Source organism: Camelus bactrianus, chromosome 13, assembly GCF_048773025.1.
Source record: "Camelus bactrianus isolate YW-2024 breed Bactrian camel chromosome 13, ASM4877302v1, whole genome shotgun sequence".
In the NCBI taxonomy this organism is placed as follows: domain Eukaryota; kingdom Metazoa; phylum Chordata; class Mammalia; order Artiodactyla; family Camelidae; genus Camelus; species Camelus bactrianus.
In genome coordinates this window covers 18,301,255-18,328,771 of record NC_133551.1, presented here as the reverse complement: position 1 = coordinate 18,328,771, position 27,517 = coordinate 18,301,255, and the positions used below count along the sequence as shown (strand labels likewise).

Here is a 27,517-nt window from a genome sequence, read left to right as displayed (position 1 = left end):
AACAGGCCAGCATTATCACCTTCAGTTTACACCTGAATATTTTTTATTTACATATATATCATATTTAAAGTCATTTTGCAATAGGCCACTGGAGAGAAAGTAAAATATTGAATAATTATATGAAATGTCAAAATTCATTTAAAAAATATTTTTCAGATTCCTTATTTGATTACCCATAAGCTTATTTTTAAATGATAAATGATAGTCTTCTGGGGATTCATATTATTTTAAAATAGTTTACATTCTTGAATTTTTCCAACATTTACATTTTATAGCTAGCATTCTTTTCTGATTTTATCTCAGCAAACTGTAAATATTTTTCATGTTATTTCCATAACCTCTTTCCTTGAAACATGCCACTTTACATATCACAGTAAGAATATATTATAATGAATTATTGTGTTTCAATTATCATTAGATAATAAACAGGAAATTAGTTTTTCTTGCAGTGTATTCTACATTGTCTGAACAATGAAATATATGTAGTTTGAATTTGGGTCATTAAATTCAGGTAGTAAGGACATAGTACTAATTAAATTGGTGTCATAAATTACATTCCCATAATGAAGAGAAACACTCTTTTAATGCACTAATAATCTTCTTTAGTTATATTGTAGATATGTGATTTTGGTAACCAGGGCAGTGGATAAGAGTGTGGATGGCTCAGTGCAACACATCTCCATCACTGAATCAAAACCATTCAAAGAATATATTATCCAGGTGATCGTTTGGCAACTTCTTTTTAATGCAGAATAGCTGGAGAGATGATTTATATGTTTTTATTGTTTAACCTCAACCAAAATTTTGTCATTGAATAACGCTCACCTAAATCTTATCATTACCAAATCATTTCAGTACTCCTTTGAGATATAAATGATATTTTAATATGATTCTAAATTTGGATGCTAATTGTAAAAAAACCGATTCTTTTCTAATACACTTTTACTTATCACAAAATCATATGCCTATTACATCATTGTTTGGTCTAGGACCTAAGTGATTGATTTCATAGTGACTTTAAGAATGCATTGTAAAGAGTTGCAATAAGTTGAGAACTTAATTATAAAGATTTAAATTATTCTTGAAAATAGAGATGGCAACATTCTATTATCTTATCAAGAAAACTATGATGAGAATAGGTTTAGAAGAAAAATCTTTGCAAATTGTTGTTCTAGTTTCCACACGCTCAGATTTATTTTTTATTAAAATATATACAACAAATAAAAACCTCTTTAAAATAAAAAAGATAAGTGGAGTTAAAAAATAACCATCATAGTAATTAGAGAAAAAATAATGAATGAAGTTTGTAACAGCTAATATGTATGATCAGAAGGATCAAAAAGACAAGGTCAAACATCTCATGTTACACAATTTTAGATTATGAAATATTTTCAAAACTGAAACAAAACAAGTTTGTCTTTAAAAAATACTAAAATCATATATATTATAATTACTGTTTTATGCTATATCATTAGGATAACTTCAGTGTACTCTAATATGAAATCTTATGTGTCAAGTAACTGTATCTTTGACTCACTTTCTAAAATGCAAAGAGGGTATTTGTGAGTTTATTTTCTGACTCTTAAAAGCCTTTTGCAAGTTTTGCCATACTACGGTGAACTATGACATGAATAATCAAAGTCATGTTCTCAGAGGCACTAAAAATTCAATTTAGACTTCTGTGAAATTGCTATTTGGTTATCTTGGAGGGTTCAGATTCAAGAGAAGTGGAGTTGCCTTTACTATTAACCACTGCCTTGCTTTTGTTCTCACCCAAGCCGCGCATGTTGCTTTACCAAGAACTGCCCATTTAAACGTTTTATATTTAAAACAAAGAGTTGTAATTTTAGGTTACTCTTAGTTTAACTCGAACAATTTTTTTTAAATGTAAAGGAATTTCACCTGTATTATCGAGAGAGGTTTTCATATATTAAAAAGGGACGAGGAGGCCCATTTTAAACTACATAAATAGGAAAATATTTGGTTATAAGTACTTATGGTAAAAAAATTATTATCAGAAGTCATAGACAATTTTGTATAAAATGAGTGTTGTTATAGTTACACTTTCTGGTTTGACAAAAACACTGATAGAAGATGTATAAGACACGATTATAGAAAATCTTCAAGGTGCAGAGATTACCAACCGCTATGGGAACAATCTATGGGAAAGAAAGACTACCTCTGAGTTGTGTCAGACTCAATGGGCAATGATTATGAAGGATATCTTTTTAAACTTGCTTACTGTTGAGCATCATAATGGTGTAAAAATAGTATCATCCTTTATACACAGTTATACGTAGATAAACTCTGCACAGAAAGTCATGCTACCAGTTGTTTCAGTGGATTTTTAAAGAAGTATTAATTACAAAATGCCAGGTATTTAATAATATATATGATTATAGACTTCTAGATAATATCATTAAGCCCACTATACCATAATCATACCTATAATATAGTTAAAACTGTCATCACTTTTGGAGACTGCATCTCTACCTTTCAGATAGGGTTTGGCTTTCTTAGACCAAGATTTCCTCAGCCTGGAGAGAACCGGGCAATAGTTAAAAACTTACTGGCTTTGCCAAATGCTTTCATATGTTTCTGCTCTCACGGAAAATGAGTTTTGATTTCTTTTCAGCCTACACGCATGGCAAAGCGAAAATGAAAAACAAAGCTAGGAACGTTCAACCAGTTCTGGTTGTTTGGTATTTGCATACTGCTTTGATCTGCTCTAGAGCTTTAAAATATTTATTTTCTAGAGTAGGGAAAACTAGTTTCAGCACTAAGCGTCATTGAACAGTAACGATGAAGAAAAGGGAACACACAGTTTAGGATGAACTCCAGCTATTTTATTTCTATTTCTGTATTAGAAACCAGACCAGTTACACATTTTTTTTATTTGTTTATTTTAGAACTCTCACAGAGCTCTCATCACAGGCAAAAATAATAAATACAATTTACCCCCAGCGTGTAGATTGAACTTCACACAATTTTTGGCCTTCTGTCAAGACCTGGATCTCCTCCCTGCCCCACCCAGGCCCACCCCTATGCAGCCCCTTTTAGAACTGGCTTATCTATATCCAAGTTTGCCAGAGTAGGGCACTGAAGAAGTTACTCACTGTGATCTGTTGGCTTATACTAATCACAATATTTTGCAACCATGCCCATTTTCATCCTTCTTCAGATTTTTTAAATTGGTACCAATTCTTTTGTTATTCATAATTGTATTTTGACAGTAACCTCATCACTTTCAACAAAGATGCCTAGATGGTAAATAGCTTTAAAATTAGCATAATTTCTGTATGAGAAATATGTGAACCCATTGAATAAAATAATCTTTAGTTTCTTAAAGTAGCTTAAATTAAAAACATGAGTTTCTACAGTTGGAAAAAAAAACATGTATGGTTAAAATGTTTGAAGCCCATCAATCTCTCAAACCACATAAGCTAATGAGTTCCTTCTGTTTTCTTTGAATGAAATCACCATGAGTGGTTAGATGTTGATTTAACATAAAACAAATGGAAATGGATGTTTCCTTTGTCCTTTGTAGAATTTATTTTTTAAAACAATTAGCAAGTATTATGAATAAGTCAATGATTTTGCCATTACTTAAATAATAGTACAGATTGAGCAGTTACATTGATTGGATTGTAGGGAACGCATAATAGACTATAACTCCCCTTGGCTTGCTAACATCTGCAGACATTATTAAGCTTCTCATTTCGTTTTTTTCTACCATAACACCTGTATTGTTATAAATTATGTTTTGAATTGTCATGAAGTGTCAGGCAAATTATGTTTTCTGGATGTGTGTGTGTGTCATTTAAATGTTCCGTTGTAATGGCAGGTTTGTGGCTAACAACTTAATCTTGAATGTATCAGTGAAGTTAAGTGCTCTGTTCCAATCCTGTGTGGATACAAATAAGGTTGTATTACTCTGTGTAAAATGCAAGGAATAAATTAAAAATTCTTTAATATTTAAAACATTATCCTAGAGAAGGAATACATCTAGATGTAATTTTAAAAACAGCAAGCTTATTATATTCTTAGGGAAAAAACTGTTGAACCCTTTGAACTCTATAAAACACACATCCTATTGAATTAAAATTAAAAACTTGTTTGAGGCATTTTCCACTCCCTATAGTTTTAACCCACTTCCGACAACTTCCCCCTCCCAGGCATTCTCCTTTTTTTGTAGTCTCTTTAGGAACATAGTGGAGAGTGACTCACTTATGTCCCGAGCATTAAAGAATGTTAAACCTAAGAAGTGTAGACAGTGGTTCTTCCTGAGGTTCTTTCTGAAAGAGTTAAATAAATAAGTAAATGAGCCAACATATGGGCAGCTTAATTCAGGCAAATTTTTCTATTGATTACTTACTAAGCTTACTAAATAAAAAAACTTCAGCCCAAGTTTTGCCTCCCCAAAGAAAACAGGATTAGTCTAATCTATGCACTCATTGGGGCTTCTTGTGAATCTTGCTCAGATGAATGAAAAACCTTCAAATGTGAACAAAAGAAAGGGCTAAAATTTTTTGGTAAATGCAAGTTATTATTGGTTTGACACATTTTGGTTTACGATCTTGAATAAAATAATTTCCTTTGGAATAAAGTTCCAGAGGAGACTATAATATAAATGACCTCTAAGGTATGGGAATTCTATAATTCTGCCTTCTTCTCAATGTGTTTAAAGTAGCCTGATTTAATTTTTCTAGGTAGATCTGTTGTATGTATAAATTTTGACAGATGTAAAAATGGAATAAGGTTTCACACCAGCTCTGCATAAGTGTGTTTTTTTCAGACTACTTGATATCTTGCATTGATAACATTTGAGTTATGTTATCTAAGAAATTTCAAATGGAAGTGTTTATGTAGTTTAAAGCACCAGTGCTCTAAATGGCTCCTCTTATCTTTTGGATTGGTGAGAATATTAAAACACCAATACAGTATGTAGAAAAAATTTTTGATCATCAAGGATTCTTGTTTTAATCTGAGAATTATAATGAATCAAACAAAGAGCATGTTTACTATCTGTACATATGTACTTTTAACATCATTTTTTGCAAATTGAGAACAAACTTGACCAATAGCTGGATTTAGTTTAGTACTACAAATATCTGGCTTTGTGACAAAATACAGGTATTTAGAGTCTTCATGTCTTTTGAACAGTCTGCTGTTGACATTTTAATAACACTGTTGTTTGAAATGATTTCTGAAGTATGATGACTGCAGCATACCCACAGCAACAAAAAGTACATATTGTTTCTGAAAGCAGAGAAGCTCAAGTTTCATCCTATTTTCTAGAGGTTTTAAATCTTGGAGGATCAGTTTTTCTTGAAAACCAATGCAAACATGCTTCTTTAATTGATGTCTGCATTCATTAGTATAAACAGTGATTTAGAAATACATCTGAAAACGTAGTCACTTTCAGCTCAGAAATTTTGTAATTATAAAAAAATTACGGTTTGATTTTATTCGTATGCAAAGGACACTTAACTGGCTTTTAAACATTTTTCTAGCATGATTTGCTCCGTCCTGGTCTGCTCTCTTCAGTTTGGGTCCATCGCTGGCGCTGCCAGGCTGTTTGCTGACACTACCAACAGAGAGGTGCAAGGAAGTGTGGTCAGAGGACAAGAGCAAAAGCAGTTTCAATGTGAGGAAATGAGGGAAACAGACCTAACAGCACGATGAATGCACTTGCGAGTAAAAAGCCTTGTAGTCTCCTTTCCTTCCTTTGCTTATCCTGGTGGGTTTAATCAAAAACAAACAAAACGCTCTTGTGAAATACAGTCAATAAAGTCAAAGTTTGGCTAGCTCTCTGTAACTACAAAGAAAAAGTCATCGCAATTTTAAAAAATGTAAGTTTCATTAGCGAGCCCGCCGGAAATCTCAGGTATCAAAGACGCATTAACCCTGGAGCGTCCCCCGCGCGCCGCAGCCGGACGGAGGCAGCCGAGGCGAACAGACGTTCTTTCTCCTCGGAGCAGTCACACAAAAGGAGGGCCGCGGAAACTAAAACTTTCGGGGCCTCCGGCTCGCTGCGCTAAGAAAAGAGAAAACCTGGAGACGGGGTGGGTAAAAGACGCATCCTGGGCGCCTCTCCGAAGTGCAGGAGAGAAGAGAGCTCCCGGGCCTGGAGGGAAAAAGGGAGGGGGCCCCGAGCCGCCGGCCAGCCCCCTGCGCCCGCCTCCGAGGCCCGAGCCCCGCGCTCCCCCGGGCTCTCGCAAATACCCTTCACCCCGTTCCAGAAATAAAATAAATATTTTCAAAGTGCGTGTGTGTGGACAGGATGGAGAGCGCGCGCCAGCGGAGCGCGCAGAGGACCGAGCGCGCAGTGAGTGGAGTTTGGGGAGGTGGGGGTCGGGAAGGAATGGGTGTATTGGCGCGGGGGGCTGGATGCGGAGCCCCGGGACCGAGAGGGGGGGCGCGCCGAGCAGGAGGGAGGGGAGGGGCGCTAGCCACCGCAGGCCTCCTCCGGGGCGCGTTCCGCGGCCGTGCGCGCGCGTCCCTCGCCGCCGCCGCCCGGACAGCCCTGCGGCCGCCCCGCCGGCGGAGCCGGGGCTGGCCTGTCCTCGGGCGGCTGCTGGGTCACCGCCACCGCCACCCGAACGGCTCGAACCCGTAAGTGTCCCCTTTCGCTCCCCTGCCTCCCCCATCCCCGCTCGGGTAGATCACCGCCGCAGCTGCTCAAATGGAGTGGAAAATGGCCATTGGGCGGCAATGAGTTATATATTATCTGCTCCACGTTTTGTACTTAGCTGCCTGTAATCTTCTTTTGAGTTTGCCTGAGCCCCTTGCTGGAAAAATCAGGAGGGAGAGATTTGTCCTTTGCCGCTGTACACGCTAATATGTTTATATGATTAGCCGAACTCGCGGGGGTGGGGAGGTGGGGATTTGGGGAGAGGAGGCGGAGGAGGCTGGAGGTGACTCCAGTTCAGACCTCGCGGAGAGTCTGTGTCAGGACTTCGCACTCCCCCGTCTCTCTTCCCCTCTCCCTCTCGCTCCCTCTCTCTCCCTCTCACTCTCCGCTCACACACGCAGAGGTACCGGAGAGAAATCTGGAGCTTACCGGAGAATTCCTTGGGATCCTTGGTAGGGGGGCATCTCCCCTCCGTTGCTGTGCGTGGCGTGGCTTGTCCCAGCACCTCCCCGCTTCCCCGAGCCCCAGTCCTCGCCTTCAGCCTTTCGTGGGGCAGCGGCCACTGCTCAGCCTCGGCCCGGAGACCCGAAATGTGAGGAGGGGCCGCTGCCGGCTCCCGTCCCAGGCCGCAGGGTCGGCACGAGGGATGCCAGTCAGGCCAGCGCGGACAGCGGGCTGAGGGGCTCCGCCTGATGAACTGAGTTGGCCTCGCGCGCCGGCGTCTGTCCGCCCCTCCCGCGGCTGCTGCTCCGAGGGGACTCCCAAGTCTGCGCACCTCGGTCGGGCTTTTGCCTCCGCCACCCCCTGGGCTCTTCCCGAATTTCTTATCTTTCCGTGGGAACGTGCGGTCTGGGGCCGCGTGCGCGTGTGCAAAAGACCCCTCTCGCGGAGCGGCGTGTGGGAAACTGCGGGAAAATGTTGACCTAACCCCAGGAGCCGCCCGGCGCTGGCTGCTTGGCTGGAGGAGGCGGCGGCGGCGGCGGCCAAGCAGGAGGACGCGCCGAGCCGCGGCGCTGTGTCCGGCCGGCGAGCCGCGGCGCTGCCTCCCGTGCGGACTCCGCGGCCGGCCTCGGCCCTCCCCGGCCAGGGCGGCCGCTGCCCTCTGCGCCTCTCCCCGCCCGGCCCCCGCGCCAGACGGCCCGCCCCTGGGGCGCGCTCAGAGACCGAGGTAAGAGCCGCGAGAGCGAACAATGTGCCTCTGTGCCGGGCTGCGGAGACCTGTTTGCTTTGCGCCTCCCGCCTGGGGGTGGATGCTGGAGGTGGAGGGAGGTGCGAGTGAGTTGGGGCTCGGCTGTTTGTTTATGTTCGGCTGGGCCAAGGGGGAGATCCGCGCGGGCTCTGGCTGCTCGCCCCTTCCCCTTCCTCCCCCTCCTCTCCTCGGAAATGGAGCCGCAGAACTCTCCTTTCCGTCCAGCCTGCTGCTGCTTCGCCCAGCGAGTGTCGTGAAGCTCTCGAGGCATCAGTCTAGTTACAGGGGTCTCTTGGGGCGGGAGGGAGAGTAGAATTGGGTTCGGCATTTTTTTTATTTTCTCAAAGCCTGGGTCAGAAGGTGCCGCTCGCTCTTTCACAGGCCGTCTGCGGAGGGGGAAGGTGGGGCGCGCCCTCAACTGGGCTGCGGGGCCCCAGGCCGGGCGTGGAGCGCGCCCTTGTCCGCCCGCCACGCCTGCCTGCAGACCCGTCCCGGGCTAAGTGAAGCGGGGAGGCCGAGCGCTGGGAGCGAGTTCAGGGGAAGTGGGCGGTGGGGGCGGGGGGATGAAATAGGATGAGTTGTTGCGGGTGGTTGTTTCTTCTCGTCGGTGGTTATGTTAGGTGGTGTGGAGAGGCGAGGATGACAGCAAAGCGCAGCCAGATGTGCCCGGGCCGGCGGTAGGGCTGACAACGATTAGGGACGGCCCCGTGGGGTGGGCGGGCGGCTGGGCCCGGCACCCGGCGGGCCCTGGGGAGGCCGGGAGCCTCCTGCACCCGCAGTGAGAGGGCAGCAGCGGGCCGCGCTGGGCCTGCGGGCGAAGTTACGCGGTGTGGGCTCTTGGTCTAGCGCTGGGGCTGGGAGCCCGGGGAAGCCTGGTTTGTGGGGTGGGGGTGTTGGGTGGGGAGCGGCGGGGAGAAAAAGGCGTGGGAGGAGCGCGAGGCAAGGGAGACACCCCCCCGGGGGGGCTAACTGAGCGTGGGCTCCTTGATTGGCTGGGGCCACCAGACCCTCTGGTGGAGAGGCGAGGGCGAGCGGAGCGACAAAAGCGCCCCAGCAGTGGGGAGGCACGCCTGTGAGACTCCTTCGCTGGGGATCAGGAAAGTTTGTTCCTTTCGCCAAACTACGGGGCTTGGGTTAGGGGAAATCGCTGGAAGCTTTACTTTGTGCCAAAGTGTCGCTGAGCGGCGGCTAAGGAACGTACGTCTCTATTCATATATTTTTCTATTCTCTGTTCACTCTGTCCTCTGAAAGCGTAGTTGTAGGGGCAAGTCCTGCGGTGTCCGTCTCTTTCCCCATCTTGTATGGACTCCTCCTCCCTTACCCTTTCCCCTTTGCCTGGCCCCCTCATTCCGTTTTTCCTGATGCAAACTGTGTTGTCTTGGATTCAGACCGAGGAAATGTTTTCCTCCTGTTCCTTGAAAGGTGTCAGGCTGCTGAGCAGCTTCTCCAAGCAGCCTGGGAGCGTCTGAGCCGCAACCACCAACCATATGGTTCCCGTTACAAAGGCCAGGTTCTTAGGCACTCTCCTCCCCGCCCCTGCCCCCAATTTTTAAATTTTCTTTCGCATTCTTTACACTATGTATACTTCTCTCTTCCAGAGGCGTAGATTTAACGAACGTGGTTTGTCCATTCATTTCCCTGTCAGTGTTTGTGTCTGGAACGAGCCCCACCGAGTTTGCTCTTTGCTCGACTCGAGTTGCACAATGAGGAAAAGTCACATCCGTTTGGTAAATAATTGCCTGTTGGGTTGTCTCTTACTAAATCAAGTTTGATCTTGGACAAAACTTAAAAGATTGGCACTAAGGCGGCAGAATGCGTCCATAGCAGAAAAGTAGTTTGTGTGATGTCTTTGGCAACATTCCCAGTTGTGATGGGACTCCTGACCTAGGTAAAAGGTAACTTTGTAACTCTAACTTAGTTATAACTCTATCTTTATAATGATACTTGAGAAAGTCCTTATAAGAAAATCTACTTCTGTTCAGGTGTGTTATGGAACTTTTTTGTTGTCCCTCCTTCCACCCTCCAATACATTTATGCATGATAGAGAGAATACTGCAGAACAAATGTTCTGTTGTTTAGTTTCTTCAGACATTCTGATTCTCTCCTTTTGTTGCTTGCCTCTAAAAGAGGTGCCATTTCACATCATTCTGCACAAATTGTTTGAATTAATGCAAGTGTGAATTCTTACCGTTTGAAGGGGATATTAGCATATCAAAGGTTTCTTAGCTTCAGCTCGATTGAGAAAACTTCAGCCTGTCTTCCATTTGCTTCCAAGTGGAGGCCCAAAGGGCAATGAGAATTGTAAAGGATAAAAATAGGGAGGTGGATTCAGGCTGTGTTTCTGCACTTTTACTGTTTTGTAATTATGTGAACGAAAAACATTGTCTGTTGCTGTGGAGCCCTTGCAAATGGAAAGACAATTATTTTCTATTTGATAGATGGTTTGTTCCTAGAAAAAGGGTGACCTTTTATTTTACAATAGTCACTGTTGCCTGTCTTTTGGGGTCCCTTGAGTGAAAGAGTGAAAAAGCTTTTCCTTCTAACTTAATACTTTTCTAGGGCCTACACTTTGTTACATGAGTAAAATGGTTAAGAAAGGCTTTTAATTAGTGTGTAAAACAATAGAAATCTTGTGATAAAAGGACACATTTCTATACCTTGGAAACTTTATTTTTAATAAGCTTGCTAAATTAATAGGTAAAATTAGTGGAGAGTTGAGTATTAAAACTCAACATGAACTTTGTTAGTGCAACTTCTATTGCAAGTTTAAGTTTGAAAAAGGTTTTTTTCTAAGTGATACTCAAATTTTTCATGAATTGTATATAGAGATAATTTGAATATTGATTTTGTCTCAATTTTTGTATTTTATCAAACATAGTGAACTCGCGAATTCAGCTTAAAGTTGGTTTGTTTTTCTTAATATTTATAGCATTATTTGCTCCTGCTTTTTTTAAATTTGCAGAGAGATAGGTTCTTTGAATTTCTTTTAACAACTCAATATCCATTAATGAAGAAACAAGTAAGAACAAGTACTTGGGTCATTTGAATCATTTTTTGGTGAGCAAATGGGTCAAGGGAGAACTTTTATCTTCAACTTCTGGAGAAATAATTGGTTTTATTTATTTAGCTTTAGATTTCCTAAAACCTAGTTTCAAGATGAAAGTGAATCTCAGGGATGGTTTGGAGATTTGTAAGCTCAAATTTTTAATAGTTTTACCTTTGATGGTTGGTTGATTTTGACCGTGAATTGATGTCCTTTCATTAGAGGAGGGCTTTTTATCCTCATGTTCAGAACTCCTTGTTTTTCTTTTAAAAGTGAAAATTTGGAGGGAAAAATAATTATTAATCACTTAACATTTTAATCTTCAGTTTAATAGGATGATCATTTTTTTAGTGGCATTTAAGTTGTGTATTATTACCCTGAAATCAGTAAATGATAGTTTATTTATCTGATCCCTTTAGTTGTCTAAGAGTACTTTTGAGGCAGAAAAGCCCACATTGATGTAATTGCTGTTATTGCACTTAAGTTGCTGTTAGCTAGTCTGCTTTGAATGCAGAGTGCTGTAAAGAAAATACATTATCCTTTAGAGCTATAAGCGATAATCTAAAAATTGTCTTGAAAACATTGCTCTTCATTTTACATGATGGTGATCCTGAATTCACCAAATTTCTAAATGTGTAAAATGCAGTGAAAAGAAGATTTTCAACAGTAAGATGACAAATTGGACTATTTAGACAAAAATTAATGTGTTGTAGAAGCACTTCAGCTGCCATCTTCAGTCACTGTGGGTTACTATGTGTTGGCAACAGAAAACGAATTTAGAAATGCAGATAGCTCTGGGAGCAGGTAGTTGGGGAAATGAGAATATTGAATCATGTGGGGTAGAACAAACCAATTACTTGAGGTTTTGACTTGAAGTGTTCCAATAAATATAATTTTTTCCAGGCTTTTGACTCTTATTAATGGACTAACATCAAAGCAGACAACAAAACGTCCAAACGTTATAAAAACTAATATAAATATACAGATCTCATATGGAGTACTGCAAGTCTTAATTTAAGGCAAGCGTTTGGAGTTTTTATTGCTGCAATTTTCACAATGAGCAAAAACGTTAACACCAAGCTTCTGGGCGTTTCCTTTCTTAAAATTAACAAGAGGAGAGCTTTAAAACTAAAGTTTACTTAGGGTTAGAACTTCATTTGATCATTATTGGAGCTTTCCATGTTTTATTAAAAAAATTTAAGTAATATTTTAGTGTATTAAGTAATACAGGAATATGAGAGCTAAGATTGAGATGTTGGGAAGGTCAGGAGGTAACTAGAAATCGGCACATCATAGTAATAAAATGTAATTGCTCTATTTTCTCTCAAAATATTTATTTGATCTAACTTTTGTGAATAAATATTCAATAACACTGAGTTTACTGACAGGTGTACTATGAGATGAAGAGAGCATTATAATGTATTCTAAGGTATGGGCCAGTTACCGTCATCCCTACCTGAGAGAAATCTGTTTTTGTTTTAATGAGAATCGATACCATGTACACAGTACTTGTACATAGATTAGAAATTAAATACAGTTTTAGAAATTTGAAGAATTTAGTATTGTATAGGATTGCTATTTAAAAACAGCAACTTTAGCTTCTAGACCCAGAAGGACTTAAAATCCTGTTGTGTTTTAGTCGTATCAGTTATTAAGATAATTTGTTTAAATATTAGTTCACATTACCTAAATAGATATGTTTTGTTACTGTTTTCAACAAAGATTAAAACATTTTTATTTTCAAAGATAGATTAAATCATAGTTTAGTTAACTTCTCTCTTACATAAGACTAATTAGTCTGTAGCCCCACCCAAATATTCATCTCTTCAAATAATTCTTGATTTAAGGTTGAAAGGTTGAAAAGTATTTAATCACCCAGATTACTGTAATTAGACTTGATGTTATCAAAAAATTGGGACTGTTATCTGAAATCTTTGCTACTCAAGATTGGTCAAGTAGTGATTATTATTGTTTTTAATGCTTTAAGAAAAAGGTTAAGGAAGTAGGTTAACTTAGAGATAGCTAATTATTGGAATTACAGAATTAGAGTTCTAAAATAGTGACATTTTTCTTGACCTAATGTGATAACTTTAGAGGATTAACTAAAACTAGATCTAATTCCTAAATTTTATTCAGGACTTCAGTGTGGTATTTTGAGTTTAGTTATATAGGTTTTGTAAAATATATGTTATAAACTATGAAAATCCCATAAATGCTATTGTGATGTAAGTAGGTATTTTTTTAAGTGGATCATTGTGTTGAATAAGAAAAAGTCCTAAACAACCAAAAGTACTTAAAAAATCTCTTTAGTTCATTTATCTGGTGGACTAAACGTAGGCAATAATGTGCAGATACTCTCCAACATGTTCTTGTCCAACAGTTTTTAAAAAGCTATTTCTTACCAAAAAAAATTCCCATATTTTGCAAATAAAAATTATCTTTAAAAAAAGAAAGGTAGTTGGAATGAAGGAACCAAGTGCTTAACACCTGCAAGTAAAGTGCAGCTTATATAGCAAAGTGCTATTGATTGCTTTAGAAGCATAGAACACGTTTAAATACAATTTGTTTAATTACAACAAAAATGCAGTTTTGTGAAGTAATATAGTTTGTCTTAGTAAAGGATTTTATACATTGTGTGGTGGTAAGTAAAATCCCATCACAGTTGTATAAATTTGTTCAATTACCAGAACTGCTAAGAGAAAAATAATCAATTTACTTTGAAAAGCAACAGAAATTAGATTACCTTGGTTAGTAGGAACTTGCCAGCAGTGTCTAAATTGCTTAATAATATCAAAAGTTACCATGTTTCACAGTATAAGGATAATGGTGCCTGTTTTTTATGCATACATCTTGTTTACTCGGTGACTTTTGTTATGTGAACATTTTTTTCTTTCTGCTTTCCATCTTTGTTTGCTTTGCTGGATTTCTAAAATTTGTAATCGGTTGATATTTCAAATCAGTGTAGTGAAAAATCAGATGTAATTTTATGAATCAAAAGAAACCTAGTCTATTGGTAGGAATAGCTAGGTTATTATCAGCAACAGAAACACATTAGAAAATTTACAGACTCTAGAATTATAGAGCACTCTACATCTTAAATTCTTACAGCAATAAAGTGGCGTGGGATTCATCGGAGCAGATAGCTGGGCACCTGTTTTATTACCACCTGGATTCATTCTGGCACCCAGATTTACTGAAGTACAAGAACCAGCACAACTGCTACTCACAGCCACCCGGCTGTTTTTAGGTCATGAAGTCAACTTCCTGGAATTTCTTGGGAAACCAGTTGAAAAGGGAGGACAAATGTCACTTTAAATAGAGATGTTTAAATCAGATTTCTGCCTGAGGGTAAAATTTAGGTCTGTTTTAGCCCGGATGTAATGTCTCCCTCTACAGAGCACAGCATTAATCACGACCTGACAAGAAAACGTATGCTGAGCAAAACGGGCCCCTGTTGGTCTTGTCATTGATTTTTCCAATCTGCGAGGAGTACATTATAAACATTAAAATTCACACATAGGGATTATACCTTAATCTGAATTTCAGTGTTGAAATATAGTTGCTTAAAAGAAACCTACTTAAAGCTGAAGAATCTTTGGGGGACTTTTTTAAAGGATAGATTCAATACTTCAATAAAAATAGAAATATAAGATTAAAGAAATACAAGATTGAAAAGCAGGTAGGTTAAGCAGAAGTTAACTTCTTAAATTGATGGCCAAATCTCAATTGTTTTAAGATACATGAAGTGATTTTGAAAATGTTTTACGTTACAGCAGAAAAAAGAAACAAATAAAAACAATTAGTTCTCTGAAATTAAAGATAGAAGTTGAAAAGATGGTCAACTTTTGACTTAATTCAAACACATTATTTGTTAGGATAAAACTAGATACAACTCTCTGTCTTCTGCGTGAATAACAAAATCTTTAGCCACTGCAGTAGCAAAGAAGAATGCACTATGAGATTCCTAATAAAAGAGAAAGGACTTAATTTTGCTCTTTCAATTTATTAGATAATACTCTTTTAAGTCCTTTCTTGGTCAAATATATATACAAACATACTTACATAACCATACAATTTATATTCTGTGTCTTTGCATATATCAACCTTTATTGAGAGGATTGGCAAAAAATTAGCACAGATGCAAGTTTAAAATGTAAAATATGTATGATTAAGATTTTTTTAAACTGATTTTGAAAATGATAGACTTATTTGCACTCTGTTTTGTTCTCAAAGGTATCTGCTACCTTTGGGCCAGGAAATTCTTGTGTTGTCCACACTTTGCTTCATTTTGTAGGTGTTTTTACATCAGTCCACACCTCACACAGATTATACCACTGGATTTAGATGACAGAATAATCTAACCCCAGTTACTGTCAAAAATGGTTCTTGGATGTCGGGGGCGGTCTAGGTGACCTTGCATTTGACTAATGCTTTTTCTTGTAGAGAGTAGTAAATAGTGTCTATCTGTAGAGAGAGGAAAAGAGAAATTTCTCTGTTTTGTTTTAAAAAATGAGTTCTAATTTCATTTTTTCTTAAAATTAAATGTTGTGGCACTAGTTCTCCATGTAATGGGTGAATCATTACAAGATTTTAGACGAGGTTTTGGTTGATAGAATATTTCTGTTTTATATAGATTATATTTACTTAATCAGTTCTCAATTACAATTTACTACAAAAAAAATAATGTTGAAAACTATTTTCTCTGTGTCTTTACCTTGAAGCGAAGTATTTCTATTTGAAATTATTATTTCTTTATTCTACTGGTAGCTTCCTTGCAGGAATTTTATTCCTCTGCTTTAAAAGCCTACCCTTTTTTACTGTTTATTTCTGTGGCTTTTGACTAGAAATTACAGAACACATTTTATATATAGCATTTTCTTTATGTTCTTAATCCCAGGATGCTTATGATGTGTTTTAAATCTTCAAATTCCTGGCTTTTCTATGATTAATGTCCAAGACAGTTTGGGAAACATTAATTTTGGTGATGTTGTAAGCTTATGCATTTGTATCCCAGTGATTGCACATATTTTCATAGAATTGATAAAGGATTCTTAATGTATTAAATGAGGAATTGATCTATTTTATATACCTTGTTTTCCATTTAATAAAAGATGGACGTAATTCAAAAATGCTTCATTTTGCTTCATTGCATGAACAAATAATTATACTAAAATTATGATGTTCTAGATATTTTCACTTTTACTAAGGACATTTAGCTGTTTTTGTCCTTTTCAGAGTTCTGTTTGTCATGTGAAAGACATTTGACTATTATGTGCTTCCTCTTGATAGCTGTGTTGATGAGTAAGAGGGGGAACACCTGACCCCCTTTGTTTTTTTCTGCTGCAAATGCTTTGTCATCCATAACCTTGATGGAAGCCTCTTTTCATATTTTCTTTGGTTTCAAACCAGGTCTACAGCCTGAATATTTAAAAATATAAGTGAAACAAAATTTTCTTTCTTTTGAGTAAATAACTCACTAAAAACCCTGCTTATTATAAGTTGTCTTTCCCATTAACCTTATTTTCTTTGTTTAATTGGAAAAAAGAAACATAATATCTGTATGATATTTCTGTACATTTTAGCATGAGTTAGCATATCTTTGATAATTTTTTTGTTTAATAAGAATCTTAGTTTTTTTTTTAAAAAAAATCACTTTTTATAAGCCTGTCAGTTCATTTATAGGTAAGTCAAACTGAATTTGCCTCAAATTTACAGTTACTGTGTATATGCTATAAAGGTGGTGTATGCATGTTGGAAGGGGGGAGTCTAAAGCAGGAGAGCATCAAGCATTGTCCAGAAACCATTTTGGGGCAACACTTTACCCCCAAGATTTTGAAATGGTTCTTAGCTTTTTTGTTCCCTCTTGGCAGAGATGCACCTTATCTCTGTGTACCTGGGGAAAGGAATATGGTGAAAGAGGAGAGTGTAAATCTAAACAGAAATCTAAAACAGATTCTGGGAAAGATATTATGGAGGGATAAAGAACATTTTGCAAACCAGTTCAAACAGGACAGGGTATCCTGTACTGTTTTTTTCCTGTTTTGTATTCTGTTAATGAAAATATATTTATTTTTCAGAGGTAAATACTTTCTGGTTTAAGTTTATGAATTGTTCTAAATAAGAAGAAAATGTAGTTGTTACTGTAGTCATCTAAAATTGATTTTTTTTTTTATCTTTCACTGTAAATCTAAGATGCTGCTTTCTATTGCTTACTTTGCAATCAGAAGATGCAGCAGATAAGCGGGTGGGGCAGCTTTGTTTTGGGTGGTCTGCCATTTCAGGCTGATGCTGTGTAAGCAAGGTAGTAGCTCTTGGGTGACTGTGAAAAGTTTAAGTATCCTGCCTGCTTGAGCTGCATTCTTAACCAAGATGAAGGACAAGAATAATCATGGTTGAACCACAAATTTTCAGGAGCAGTTATTTTAATCACTTAATTGGTAAAGAGGAGGGAATAATGCTAGATAATAGTGTTTTTTATACTGTGGTGACCTGCATCTTTACGCAGGCAATTGCCTGAATGTTTCAAATATTTTTGCTAACCCTTATTATTACCTGTAGAGGGAGCTTGCATATGAGATAAAATAATCAGGGCAGTATAAATGGATAATTTCTCTTCTGAAATTATCTTATTAATATATTTTAAAATTTTTGTTTGAGAAAAATTGTTCTAAGGAAAATAAAGTATTGTGGGATTAGTCAAATTCTAGTGAAATTTAATATACTATATGCCAGATATTTATCATTTCCTATATTCACAGATTATAAATGTACTTTTTGCTCTTCTTAATTAGTAAAAATAATTTGAGAGATAATGAAAATAATGAATCTGGTTCGTTTTGAGATTTAATTTTTTTAATAATTGGCTCTGGGAGGATGGCTGCAGAACTCTTTCTTATTTAATACCCCAAAATTGTTGGAAGAGATCTGAACTTTTTAGTTTTCCAGATTATGTACAATATAAAATGGTCACTAAACAGTAAGGAGTAAATTACATTCCCCTACATTTATTAATAGATTAATTAGATGAGTTGGCTAGGCTCTTTTCTAAAAACAAAAATGATCACCTTACATTAGTGACTTTTGCTTGAAATAAAGGACCGATCAGTGCAGTGACACTTAAACAGGGAAACGAAGGACCTAACATTAAGTGACGTAGTGCTGTCTAACTTGGTAAAAAATGATTGCAGGCATGATAGACAGTGCTTGATTAAAAACTGATTTCTGTTTGTGAACCCTGTGTCAATTAAATTTCTAAGAAATTATTAGCTGGATACTCAGAAATACTAGAGAGTTTTACGAGCAGGTGTTTTGGTAATCCGGGTGGAAAGCCTCTAGGAGCATTTGGATGGCTTTAGTGATGAGCAGATTTTTCACATTACTTGCATATACTTAATTGTGCCAGGAAATTTAAGGATAGGATATTGTGTTAAATTCTACAAGAAATGAATCGTTTTATTTTAATTTTACATTTTGGAATACTAACATTACTTAAGAATTTTTTGGGGAAAAAAAGGTTATCTACTTATGCATCCTCGAAAAGAGATGTAATGGTTTATTTTTTCTCTGAGTTTACAAAGGAATGAGGTGACAAAAGTACTTATTTTGTATTTTAAAAGGCTATTTCTTGATGAAATTTACTGTTGTGGAATTATTATTTTATTAGCTAATCGTTACCAATGTGAAAAGATTATTACTGTTATACAGAATGACCCTCTAAGTATGAAAACTGTTGACTAATGAAGAGATTTAAGGCACTGGCATTGGCTTTTGTATAAGTATTACCCTCTCAGCATGGTCATGCATTATCTTAACAAGTCTGTGCTATATTTATGCAGAACATTTTCATATCAGGGTAAGAATATTAGCAACAGCAATTACATTTCAATAGGATTATGATGGTATGTTTTTCAAAAGTGTCCAAATGCTCCTTTCTATAGAATTATTGCTGGGTATCCTGTACTGCCAACTTTTTTTCTTGCCTTAAATAATATGATAAGATTTCTTATCATAGTTGGTGCTAAATATGATAGGTACTGGATAATGGAATCTGATATAACAGTTCTTTACCCTTTTCCCTCAAATTCCACACCTCCTTTCACAGTGAGGTAAGGGTTACTAGAGAGAATTCATTCCAGGAAAATTATTACGTGAGGAACAGTAACTGTCAGGGAGTGCATAACTTCTGTGAGGTTATTGGAAAGGCACAGCTAGGGTAAGTGCTATTTGTTTTATCTTAAATTTGAAGGTAGACTGCTGAGTGATTTTTAAAATAATGAGATTTGAATTAATTGTAAAGAAAATGTGTTATTGAAAAGTTAATGAAATCATTATTATAAAACTGGGGTTGTTTATGACGAGGAAGTTAATTGGCAGCTGCTTTTCAGTTTAAAATACTGACATTCTTTATAAATTACTGAAGAAATTTTTATTAAGCATTCTTGAATGTATACTAAAAAAAGAACATGAGTTACGGTAAAACACCCTCTCATTTGTATATTATACTGAGTAAATGTGTATTTATTAATTGTTCCTGCATCTATATGAGCAGATTGCTTTTTTAAATAAGCTATGAGTAAAATATAATATGAAGAATAATTCTCCAGATGAGGGTAATGTATTAGGAGTATAGATATGAAACAGTCTTTTTTAGTGTAAATTTTATAAAAATGGAAGTTCCTATTAAAAAATAGATGAAATGTTTTATACTCTTTGAACCGAGTCATATATTTTAACATGTTAACATTTTAAACGAAAATTAACAAAACATGTAATAAACGCCAAATAATATTTATTCAAAATTTTATATGTACCTATGTGAAGAGTCTGGAACACAAAACTATGAATCTGCATGTTTTAATAACTGTATTGGAAAATAATTTTTAAATGTATTTTAAATTATCTTATAACCAGGATTTAAAAACTACTGTTTTCATTTTAATTATAAAAATAAACAATATTACTTTCTTTTTGGCTTTTATGTTTCAAAGACATTTCCTTTTGTCTATTTGGTAGACTTATTCAAACTGAAGTCTAGCAAAGGTTTATAAAAGACTATTTTTATTTTGTTTACTTTGTGTAGTATGGTTTTGTGACATTCACATATTGCTAATTCAAAACTGGATTAAAGAATGAAAATGTTAAGATTCTAGAATATCAAATTTCTATTCATTTTTAAAAAGAAAATAGGATATTACAAATTATTTCCAATAGTTTAAACATAATTGTATTACCTTGTACAGAAATAAACAAAACACCTAGGGAACTATCAGAAATTCAAAATAGAAATACTGATGTTTTTTACTTATGGATAATTTTGTCTCTCATATTTTTGTGGTTTCCGTATTTTAATATAAATATGATTCGTAAAACTGCTTTTTTGAGATTTATATTTAAGAAGGAAAAGAAAACCCATTTACTCATTGAATTTTTATATAATGATTTTTTAAAAATTTGTATTTGATTTTCTTTAAATCAGGTTATTGATTCAAAAGGTATTTTGTTTTGACCAAACATAAGTCAAAGCAGGAAGATAGTTGTTATTACTCATATCAGTGGCCTTAAATAAAAAGTTGGTTCAGGTTCAAGGGAATAGGTTAGCCCAGTGTTTTACTACTTGTCAGAGCATCGTAATAAATGCTTTGTTATCTCTCAGTAGTAATTATGAGCCCACAATAACAAATGTAAAAATAAATACCTAGCCCTTTGAAATTACTTGAATTACACTTCAAGAGAATCTTTGTTTTAACTCTGCTATGTGTGATTCACATAACATCTGCAGCACATTAGGTATTTAAGAATACAATTCAAAAAGCACTTGTATCTTTGTAGGAATTTAGGGTTGATTAGTGCTTATAAAATACTTTGTAGAATCGTGGTGACATAGAATTATAATAAACTTTGATGGTCAATTGTAACTTTCATACTTGGCTATTTTAATAACGTAGTCACTCTCCCACACCTCCCATTCGTTTTTATTTTTCACTAATTTTCTTGTATTGGCTTACTAAAATGTTTAAGTGCATGCGTTCTCTGAACATTTCAGCCTGGAAACCTATAATTGATTTCATTAACTGAGAATAGATACTCTTAAGACAAGTATTAGTTAATAATATTACATGATTAAAAAAACCAAGAACAAATCTTGAGTATCTTAGAATCCGCATTTTCTGGAGTTGATTTTTTCAAAAACATTTAGAATTGATTTTTAATAGTTTAAGGATATTCTTTAAAAAATTAAGAGAATAAGAATTAGGACAGTACTAACTTGAGAAACCCTGTAGCATAACCATTGCTTAAGTATTTTAAGAATATTGAGAATCTTATAGATTACGCAGACTAAAGGCTTCATTCTCTACATTGCCTGTTAATTCTGTGAAAACCAACAGGAACGTAGCAAGAGGGTTGTCGTTAACTCACCAAGATGTTAACTTTTAATTGAAAATAAACTAAAATATAGCTTTAATTTGTTAGGCTTTATTAAAATTGATTTTGCCTGTTTTTAAGGAATAAATTCATCACAATTCCTATGTGTTTGTAAAATTGATGATAATGTTAGATTTTTTTTTTGTACTCAACACTATTTTGGTATTTTGTATATTGCTTTTGTATTTTTGATATTTGTCTCTGATGAACTGTTTTCTTCAGATGTTTTAGTAATTTGATGTTCATTTATGAATTGACGGCTGAAGGCCTTATTTCTCTTTTTTAAAAAATTAAATCAACAGTTTTTCATTTGACTTCCCAAGCAAGCTGCTGTTTGACCTAAAAAGAGCAAGGATAAAAACTTAGTGATGAGTATCAGTGTATAGTTTAATGTGGAATCTCATTATATGGTGATGGTCTTCAGAGTGTTTCCATATGATCTAATATATTATTTGAGGAATGCATGTATCCTGCCATCCTATAATTAAACTTGTATTATGAATAAAATTATATTTTTAAAAAAGATAAGTTTTTGTATAAAAAGGATTGATATGGGTAACAACATAGTACAATTGATGCTTTTGATTGGCCTTTCATCCTACTTTGTTTTATTTAGATTTGTTTCAACAAAAATATGGTAAGGCAAATAAATGTATTGGTTTTTGGCCAGGATTTAGCATTGTCTTGATTTCATTTTTTCTGGCTGAAAATTAGGCTTTCTCTGTTATCTAAACATAAATTATTGCATTGTGTGTAAGGCTTAAGTGTCTATTGATTTTCTCTCATCTCTATTAGAATTCTTGACTTAAATATACTTTTGTAGTACTTTTACTATTTTAATATGCTGACATTAATTTCATATTTATTACATAAAAGAAATTTAGAAAGAGTGGAAAGTATGCAACCCTGTATAATGATAAGCTTTTAGACAGGGAACTATAACAGGTATCAATAATTCAGGTAGTTAGAAAGTCAAACTAAAATTACTAGGAAGTATTCCAGGAAACGATATGTCATTTTGGCTAAATAGTTAAAATTTTCATTAGCAATGCTTATAAAGGTTAATTTTTGGACAGTATCACAACTATAACCCTCTGAATTTTTAAAGCTCCGCTTACCTACTTGAACATTAATTCCTTACTTATCAAATTGACTTTTTAATGCTGAAGGCTCATTTAAGCTTCAGTATTCTACATCATTTTAACATACAATCAAAAATTAATGAGATTTAAGTGTTTGACATCTAGGTTAAAATTTTTTTAAATCACCTATCATGGTGGTAAAAAAACAGTTTTAAAGGTAGAACTTTAGTCCATTTTTGTTGTTGCAAGAAAACAAATGAATGGATTAAAATCTATGAATAGATTAAAAAATATTTTAACTAACAATTCAGTGAAAATTAGAAGCTCCCTATCGTTAATACTGAGCTTCCTTTATATGGACTTTGAGTTTTATTGATTGTATGCAAGCACAACCAATAAAGAATTGAATGATAAATCTAGAACAGCATAGTTTTTGGTTTAATATATAGGTATATATATCACTAATATTAAAAATTAAAAATTGTTCTAAATTATAAATATAATATTCATAAACTTATCTTTATCTGTCAGAGTATAGTGCAGATACCTAAAAGTGTATTTGATTGTTTAGTTGAGAGGCAAATGTTTCCATTTTTGGAATGGACTTATATTCAAGGCTATTATCTAACTAAAACTCCCTAAACCAATTTTTTATTTATAGGGTACAACTAAGATCATAAAGGTAAATTTGAATGAAGTAAATCTTAATTTTGGGGCAGCCTTGTCATCCTTCTATGTTGTGCAGTTTATAGGTTTCTCAGGACCAGAAGGTACCCCCACGCTACAGTGATCCAGTTTTTGCCATTATCCTACCTCTTACTCCTAGTTTTGATAAATTAAATTATATTAAGATGCACAGTAGTAGAGGATTTTTACTCTATGAAAGAATTCTTTTGAGAGTTTAATTAAAATAAAAGTCATACCCAAATCATCTTTTGAAAAATTGGATCGTTCATATGCAGGTATGTTCTCGAAATACATTAGGCGTCTGTAGTTCACAACAACCATTCCAGACAAAGGTGAATGTGTATAAATGACAGGTAATGGTTTGGATTTAGTTTAATAATTCACAGTATTTATAGTGCCTTGGGTTTTACTTTCAAGATGTTATTTTTGGTTTCCTACAATGCCACAGAGATCATTATGGCAGCACATGTGGTTTTAAAAATGTGACGGAACTTCTAGTACCGAGTTTGTCAGAATTGCCAGACCAAAAGTATGCATTAGCTTCCATTGGTCTTAAAGTCTGTATTTTTAAATATTGATTGTGTTTACCCTTTACAAGAACAGTTTTATCTATAAGTACATTTCAGCTAGTTAATCCATTAACTTCTGGGCTATAATTCTTTTCATTTTAAATGAACAGCCATTTATTAAGGCCCTGCCTAAAGAAATGTATTGTGTAAGAAGTGTGCTCTGTAGGTACTTATCTCATCAGAAAAACAGACCCTTCCACAAATAATTATAAGGCGTACTATAATGCCATGCTAACCTGAAGTGTAGAGGAAAGGCTGTGGATATATATGGTAGGTGGAGTGAATTCCAAATGAGTAATATGGAAGAAAGAGGATCCATTTAAGTAGACCTGAAGGCGGAGGAGGATTTCAGCAGATGCAGGCTTTTTGAGGAAGAGGAAAAATCAGAGGTAAAGGTGCGGGAAAACAAAGACAGAAAATGGTTAACTTAAGGAGAATGTGTATGCAGGGTGTGAATTGCATAGGAAGTGGAAGATGAAACTGGGATGTTTGGGGCATGTTTATGAAGAGCCTATTGTACACTAAGGTTAGACTTTAACATGAAGGCTGTAAAAAGCTGTTAATATCTTCAATTGAGAAAGTCCTATATTTAATTGCTAACTCTTAAGGTGGTGTAACCTATTGAACTAGTGTAAGGAAATACTGGAGGAAACAGAAACCTGGTTAGAAGGTAAGGGGCAGTGGCAACAGACAGGTTTGAAAAGTTTTGTAACCATAGGGTAGAATTTGGCAGTTGATTGAACCCGAGGTAGAGGAAGAGCTAGGAATCAAAGCCTGGGTCCTTATGGAACCATGCAAGCCATTCATTCCTTCCATCAGCCTGCTTAAGAGCAGGGGAGGAGGAATGAGCCCATTTTTGTGACAATACTTTGAGGTATTGCCTTATACCTAAAGAAAATCAGCTGCTCAAAAATTATTTCAAGTTAATAGTTAATATGTATGCTTTTAATGTGATTTGTGAAAAAATATAATTTTGCTTCCTTTATAGATGTCTCTAAAAAGATTCTTAAGTACATACCTGCATATGTTTAAGTGGTAGTCATGTTTTTTCCAAGGGCTGATTAAAAAGAAAACCTTTATTATGTGGATTTGAGGCTCTATGGTGTGGGGTTTCGGTTTATTTGTGTTTTATATGAGGTTTCTAGAAGTTACTCAAGACTGTAAAAGTCAGCTATTACAATTTGGTTAGGGAGATATCTTTATTTAGTGAAAGAATAACTTTTGTCATGGTTAGACCTGTTGAGATAGTCTCTTTGTTCCGGGCCATTTTAGTAACATTCTTAAACAGCTCTTTAACCAACTAATCTGATACTGTTATGTTTCCTTAGCTACCAGCCTGCCCTTTGAAAGCTTTAAAAAAAAATTCATTTCAGTTTATCTTTATTGTGACTTTCTCTTTTATTATTATGAACTTAGATACTGTTGGTATATAGGAAATTTCCCAGCTACATCTTGTTCATTATAAGAAGAATGAAGTCAATTTCTCAATAGCTTTTTCGTTCTTAAGAGCCAGCAGTAACTTTTAGGTTTATAGCTTACCCTTTATATCTAGTTAATTATGGGTGACAAGGCTGAACAGCAATCAAAAGCACCTATCAGCACCTATCATTAGTGATTAACTGAGAGTAGCTCTCAATGTATTTTTTAATAAACAATTATTGATAATGAAGATCACAATAAAATGCACTAGGACCTAACCAGCTTCAGTTTCCTCTTGTGGATATAGGAACTATAAAGGTAAAAGAGTTAGCACTCATTTTTCTGTGGTAATCCAAAAGTATTCTTGCTTCCATTTAATAGAGAAAATTTGTGTGATGCGGTTCTCTCAGTGCTTGCTAGAGCTTCATACGTGGAAAGCTCTTAGTAAATAATTATTATCATTATTGACGTGGATTAAATTTGGTTCCCTTTGGTTCACATATTTAAGTGGCCTGTCTTTTGACATCCATTTTCAACTCTTTAGATTTGTTTTATTTTTTTCTGTCATTTTTGCTCGGGAGATTCTCTTTTCCTCCATTCTCAATTCTGCTCAGAACTTTCGATTATGTTTTTATTATTGGGTTTTGTATTATTCCTGCTATCTTCCTTAGCTGATATGTCAGTGACTGACCTGACTGGCTTTATCAAAATTGATGTTCTGATACTGAAAACAAAAAGTGTTGATGTATACCCCATTCACCTGAAAATATCAGTATTTTCTGCTTCCAATTTTACTATGTGACTGAGTAAAAAGAATAAATTGTTTTCCTCCCTTTACTCTTATGATCTGATGCCTGACTGAATTACCGTATGAAAACCATCCAAGTAGATTTTAATTTTTTTGGTAGGTTTTCTCCCCGATCTACAATCACAGCTTAAAATCCCTGCCCCCGCATCGTCCCAAAGATTAGGATCCTCCCATGTATTCACAGTTTTAAAAGGAAGTCAGTGGAGGATACTTGTCAGAACTGTATCCTGGTGGGAAGGCTGGCTTCTGAACCTTTTTCTGCTGGTGGATCTGTTATGAAGAAAATACAGATCGCGTAAGGTAATCAACATGAAATAAAGGGAAGTTAACTAAATGTGATTGTTGACACTGTAGTGTGAATTTTATTTTATTTAGTGGTTAAGGAAATCTTAATATAATAGAACTATTTTGAAAGATTTTAATGGCCGTAAGATAAAATATGTAAAGAAAAATTTTGACGAACTATTTTAACAAATCTGTGGTGTAACCATCTAATCATCAAGCAACCTGTGAACAGTAACTAATACCGCATATAAACTTTCAGCAAAGGTGGCTCAAATTTTATCATCAGGGATATTTTCTGGTAGGCAAGGAGCCATTCTTCTGCAGTTTCTTCAGTGGGTAATTAGATTTCACAGGTGGATTATCTTTGCCTTTTAATTGTGAAATGATAGTTTTTTCGGGGGGGGGGCTACTGGTGATGGTTATCTGTCTTCCAAATGTTTTCTAGGGACTAAAACTAAAATCTGATTAAAATCTCATTGTGTTCTTGCATTCATAGAAGAAAATACTATAAATTGCATTATATGAAACTGAATAATAAGTATGGCTTGATTTAAAGTATTAATAAAATCTAAATTCGTACATTGTTGCTATAGGGTTTCAAGATTTTAATTTAGTGAAATGCCAGAACAATTTCTTGTATTTAGTTTAATGAGTGTTATGTGAGAAGTCTGTCTTCCCAAATTAGGATGGCCATATATATTGTACTATTTACAGAGTCTAATTATTAAAACTGTTAAATTTCACATTTAATATTCAAATATCTTTCTGTAAATGAGCTGCTTAGATTTATTGTCAACATTGTTTGACTCGTATATTGAAGTCTATTAAATTGCAAATGCTGGTCTGAGAAAGGGTGGAAAGTTAGGATTTAGAAGTAGCCATGGTTTTTCAACAGCCTCAGTAAATCAGAAATACTAAAAAGAAATAAATCTGCAATGTCGCATGTATTATGAGCAATATCAGATACCTTAATTGCAAACTAAGGCTGAAGTTTAATTCCCAGTGTGAAATTTGCTGGTTTTTCATCTAGACGTGACATAAGCCCAAAATTGGCATTGCTATTGTCAGTCCCATAATTTTGGAAGAGAAAAGAGGTGTGGGTTTTAATTTTTCATTTTTTGTTTTGAATGGTGATAAAAGTGTATTGTACCTGTATGCTGCCCTTGATTTTTTTAAAAAAAATCACTTTTAGGAGGAATTTAACTGTTGGAAACAGTGTTTTCTCAAATTCAAAGTATTGCTGGGAAAATGTGTAGATATAGACGCTTACCTTGACAAAAAATTTTGCAAGGAAAAAAATTATCTTGCATTTTCAGTGCTTTGAAAATAAATGTCAAATTTGCTTATTTAGCCAATCCTGTTTTTATTTAAAAGCAAAT

The 27,517-nt window shown here is 36.0% G+C and overlaps 2 protein-coding genes across 17 annotated transcripts in view; one reads left to right on the top strand and one right to left on the bottom strand.

The window, feature by feature from the left end:
* ADGRL2 (adhesion G protein-coupled receptor L2) overlaps positions 1–27,517 on the top strand; it is a 252,611-nt gene that overhangs the window by 72,307 nt on the left and 152,787 nt on the right. For 2 of the 16 annotated variants that reach the window (XM_074376157.1, XM_074376158.1), the window contains exon 1: positions 7,661–7,802. The exons of 1 other annotated variant lie outside the window; for it this stretch is intronic. The gene's annotated coding sequence lies outside the window, so the exon portion shown is untranslated. Of the gene's footprint in view, positions 1–5,749; positions 6,066–6,094; positions 6,329–6,425; positions 6,616–7,646; positions 7,803–8,740; positions 9,021–9,421; positions 9,551–25,458; positions 26,154–27,517 lie in introns of those variants that run through there. 13 more of the 16 variants (XM_074376149.1, XM_074376154.1, XM_074376155.1 and 10 more) reach the window with 13 other exon arrangements.
* Positions 2,880–8,151, bottom strand: LOC141579698 (uncharacterized). The gene is made up of 3 exons (XM_074377806.1): positions 7,875–8,151; positions 7,064–7,789; positions 2,880–5,587 (listed from the first exon to the last, which is right to left on the bottom strand). The coding sequence occupies exons 1-3, from the start codon at positions 8,149–8,151 to the stop codon at positions 5,544–5,546; spliced, it is 1,047 nt and encodes a 348-aa protein (XP_074233907.1). The 3' UTR covers positions 2,880–5,543.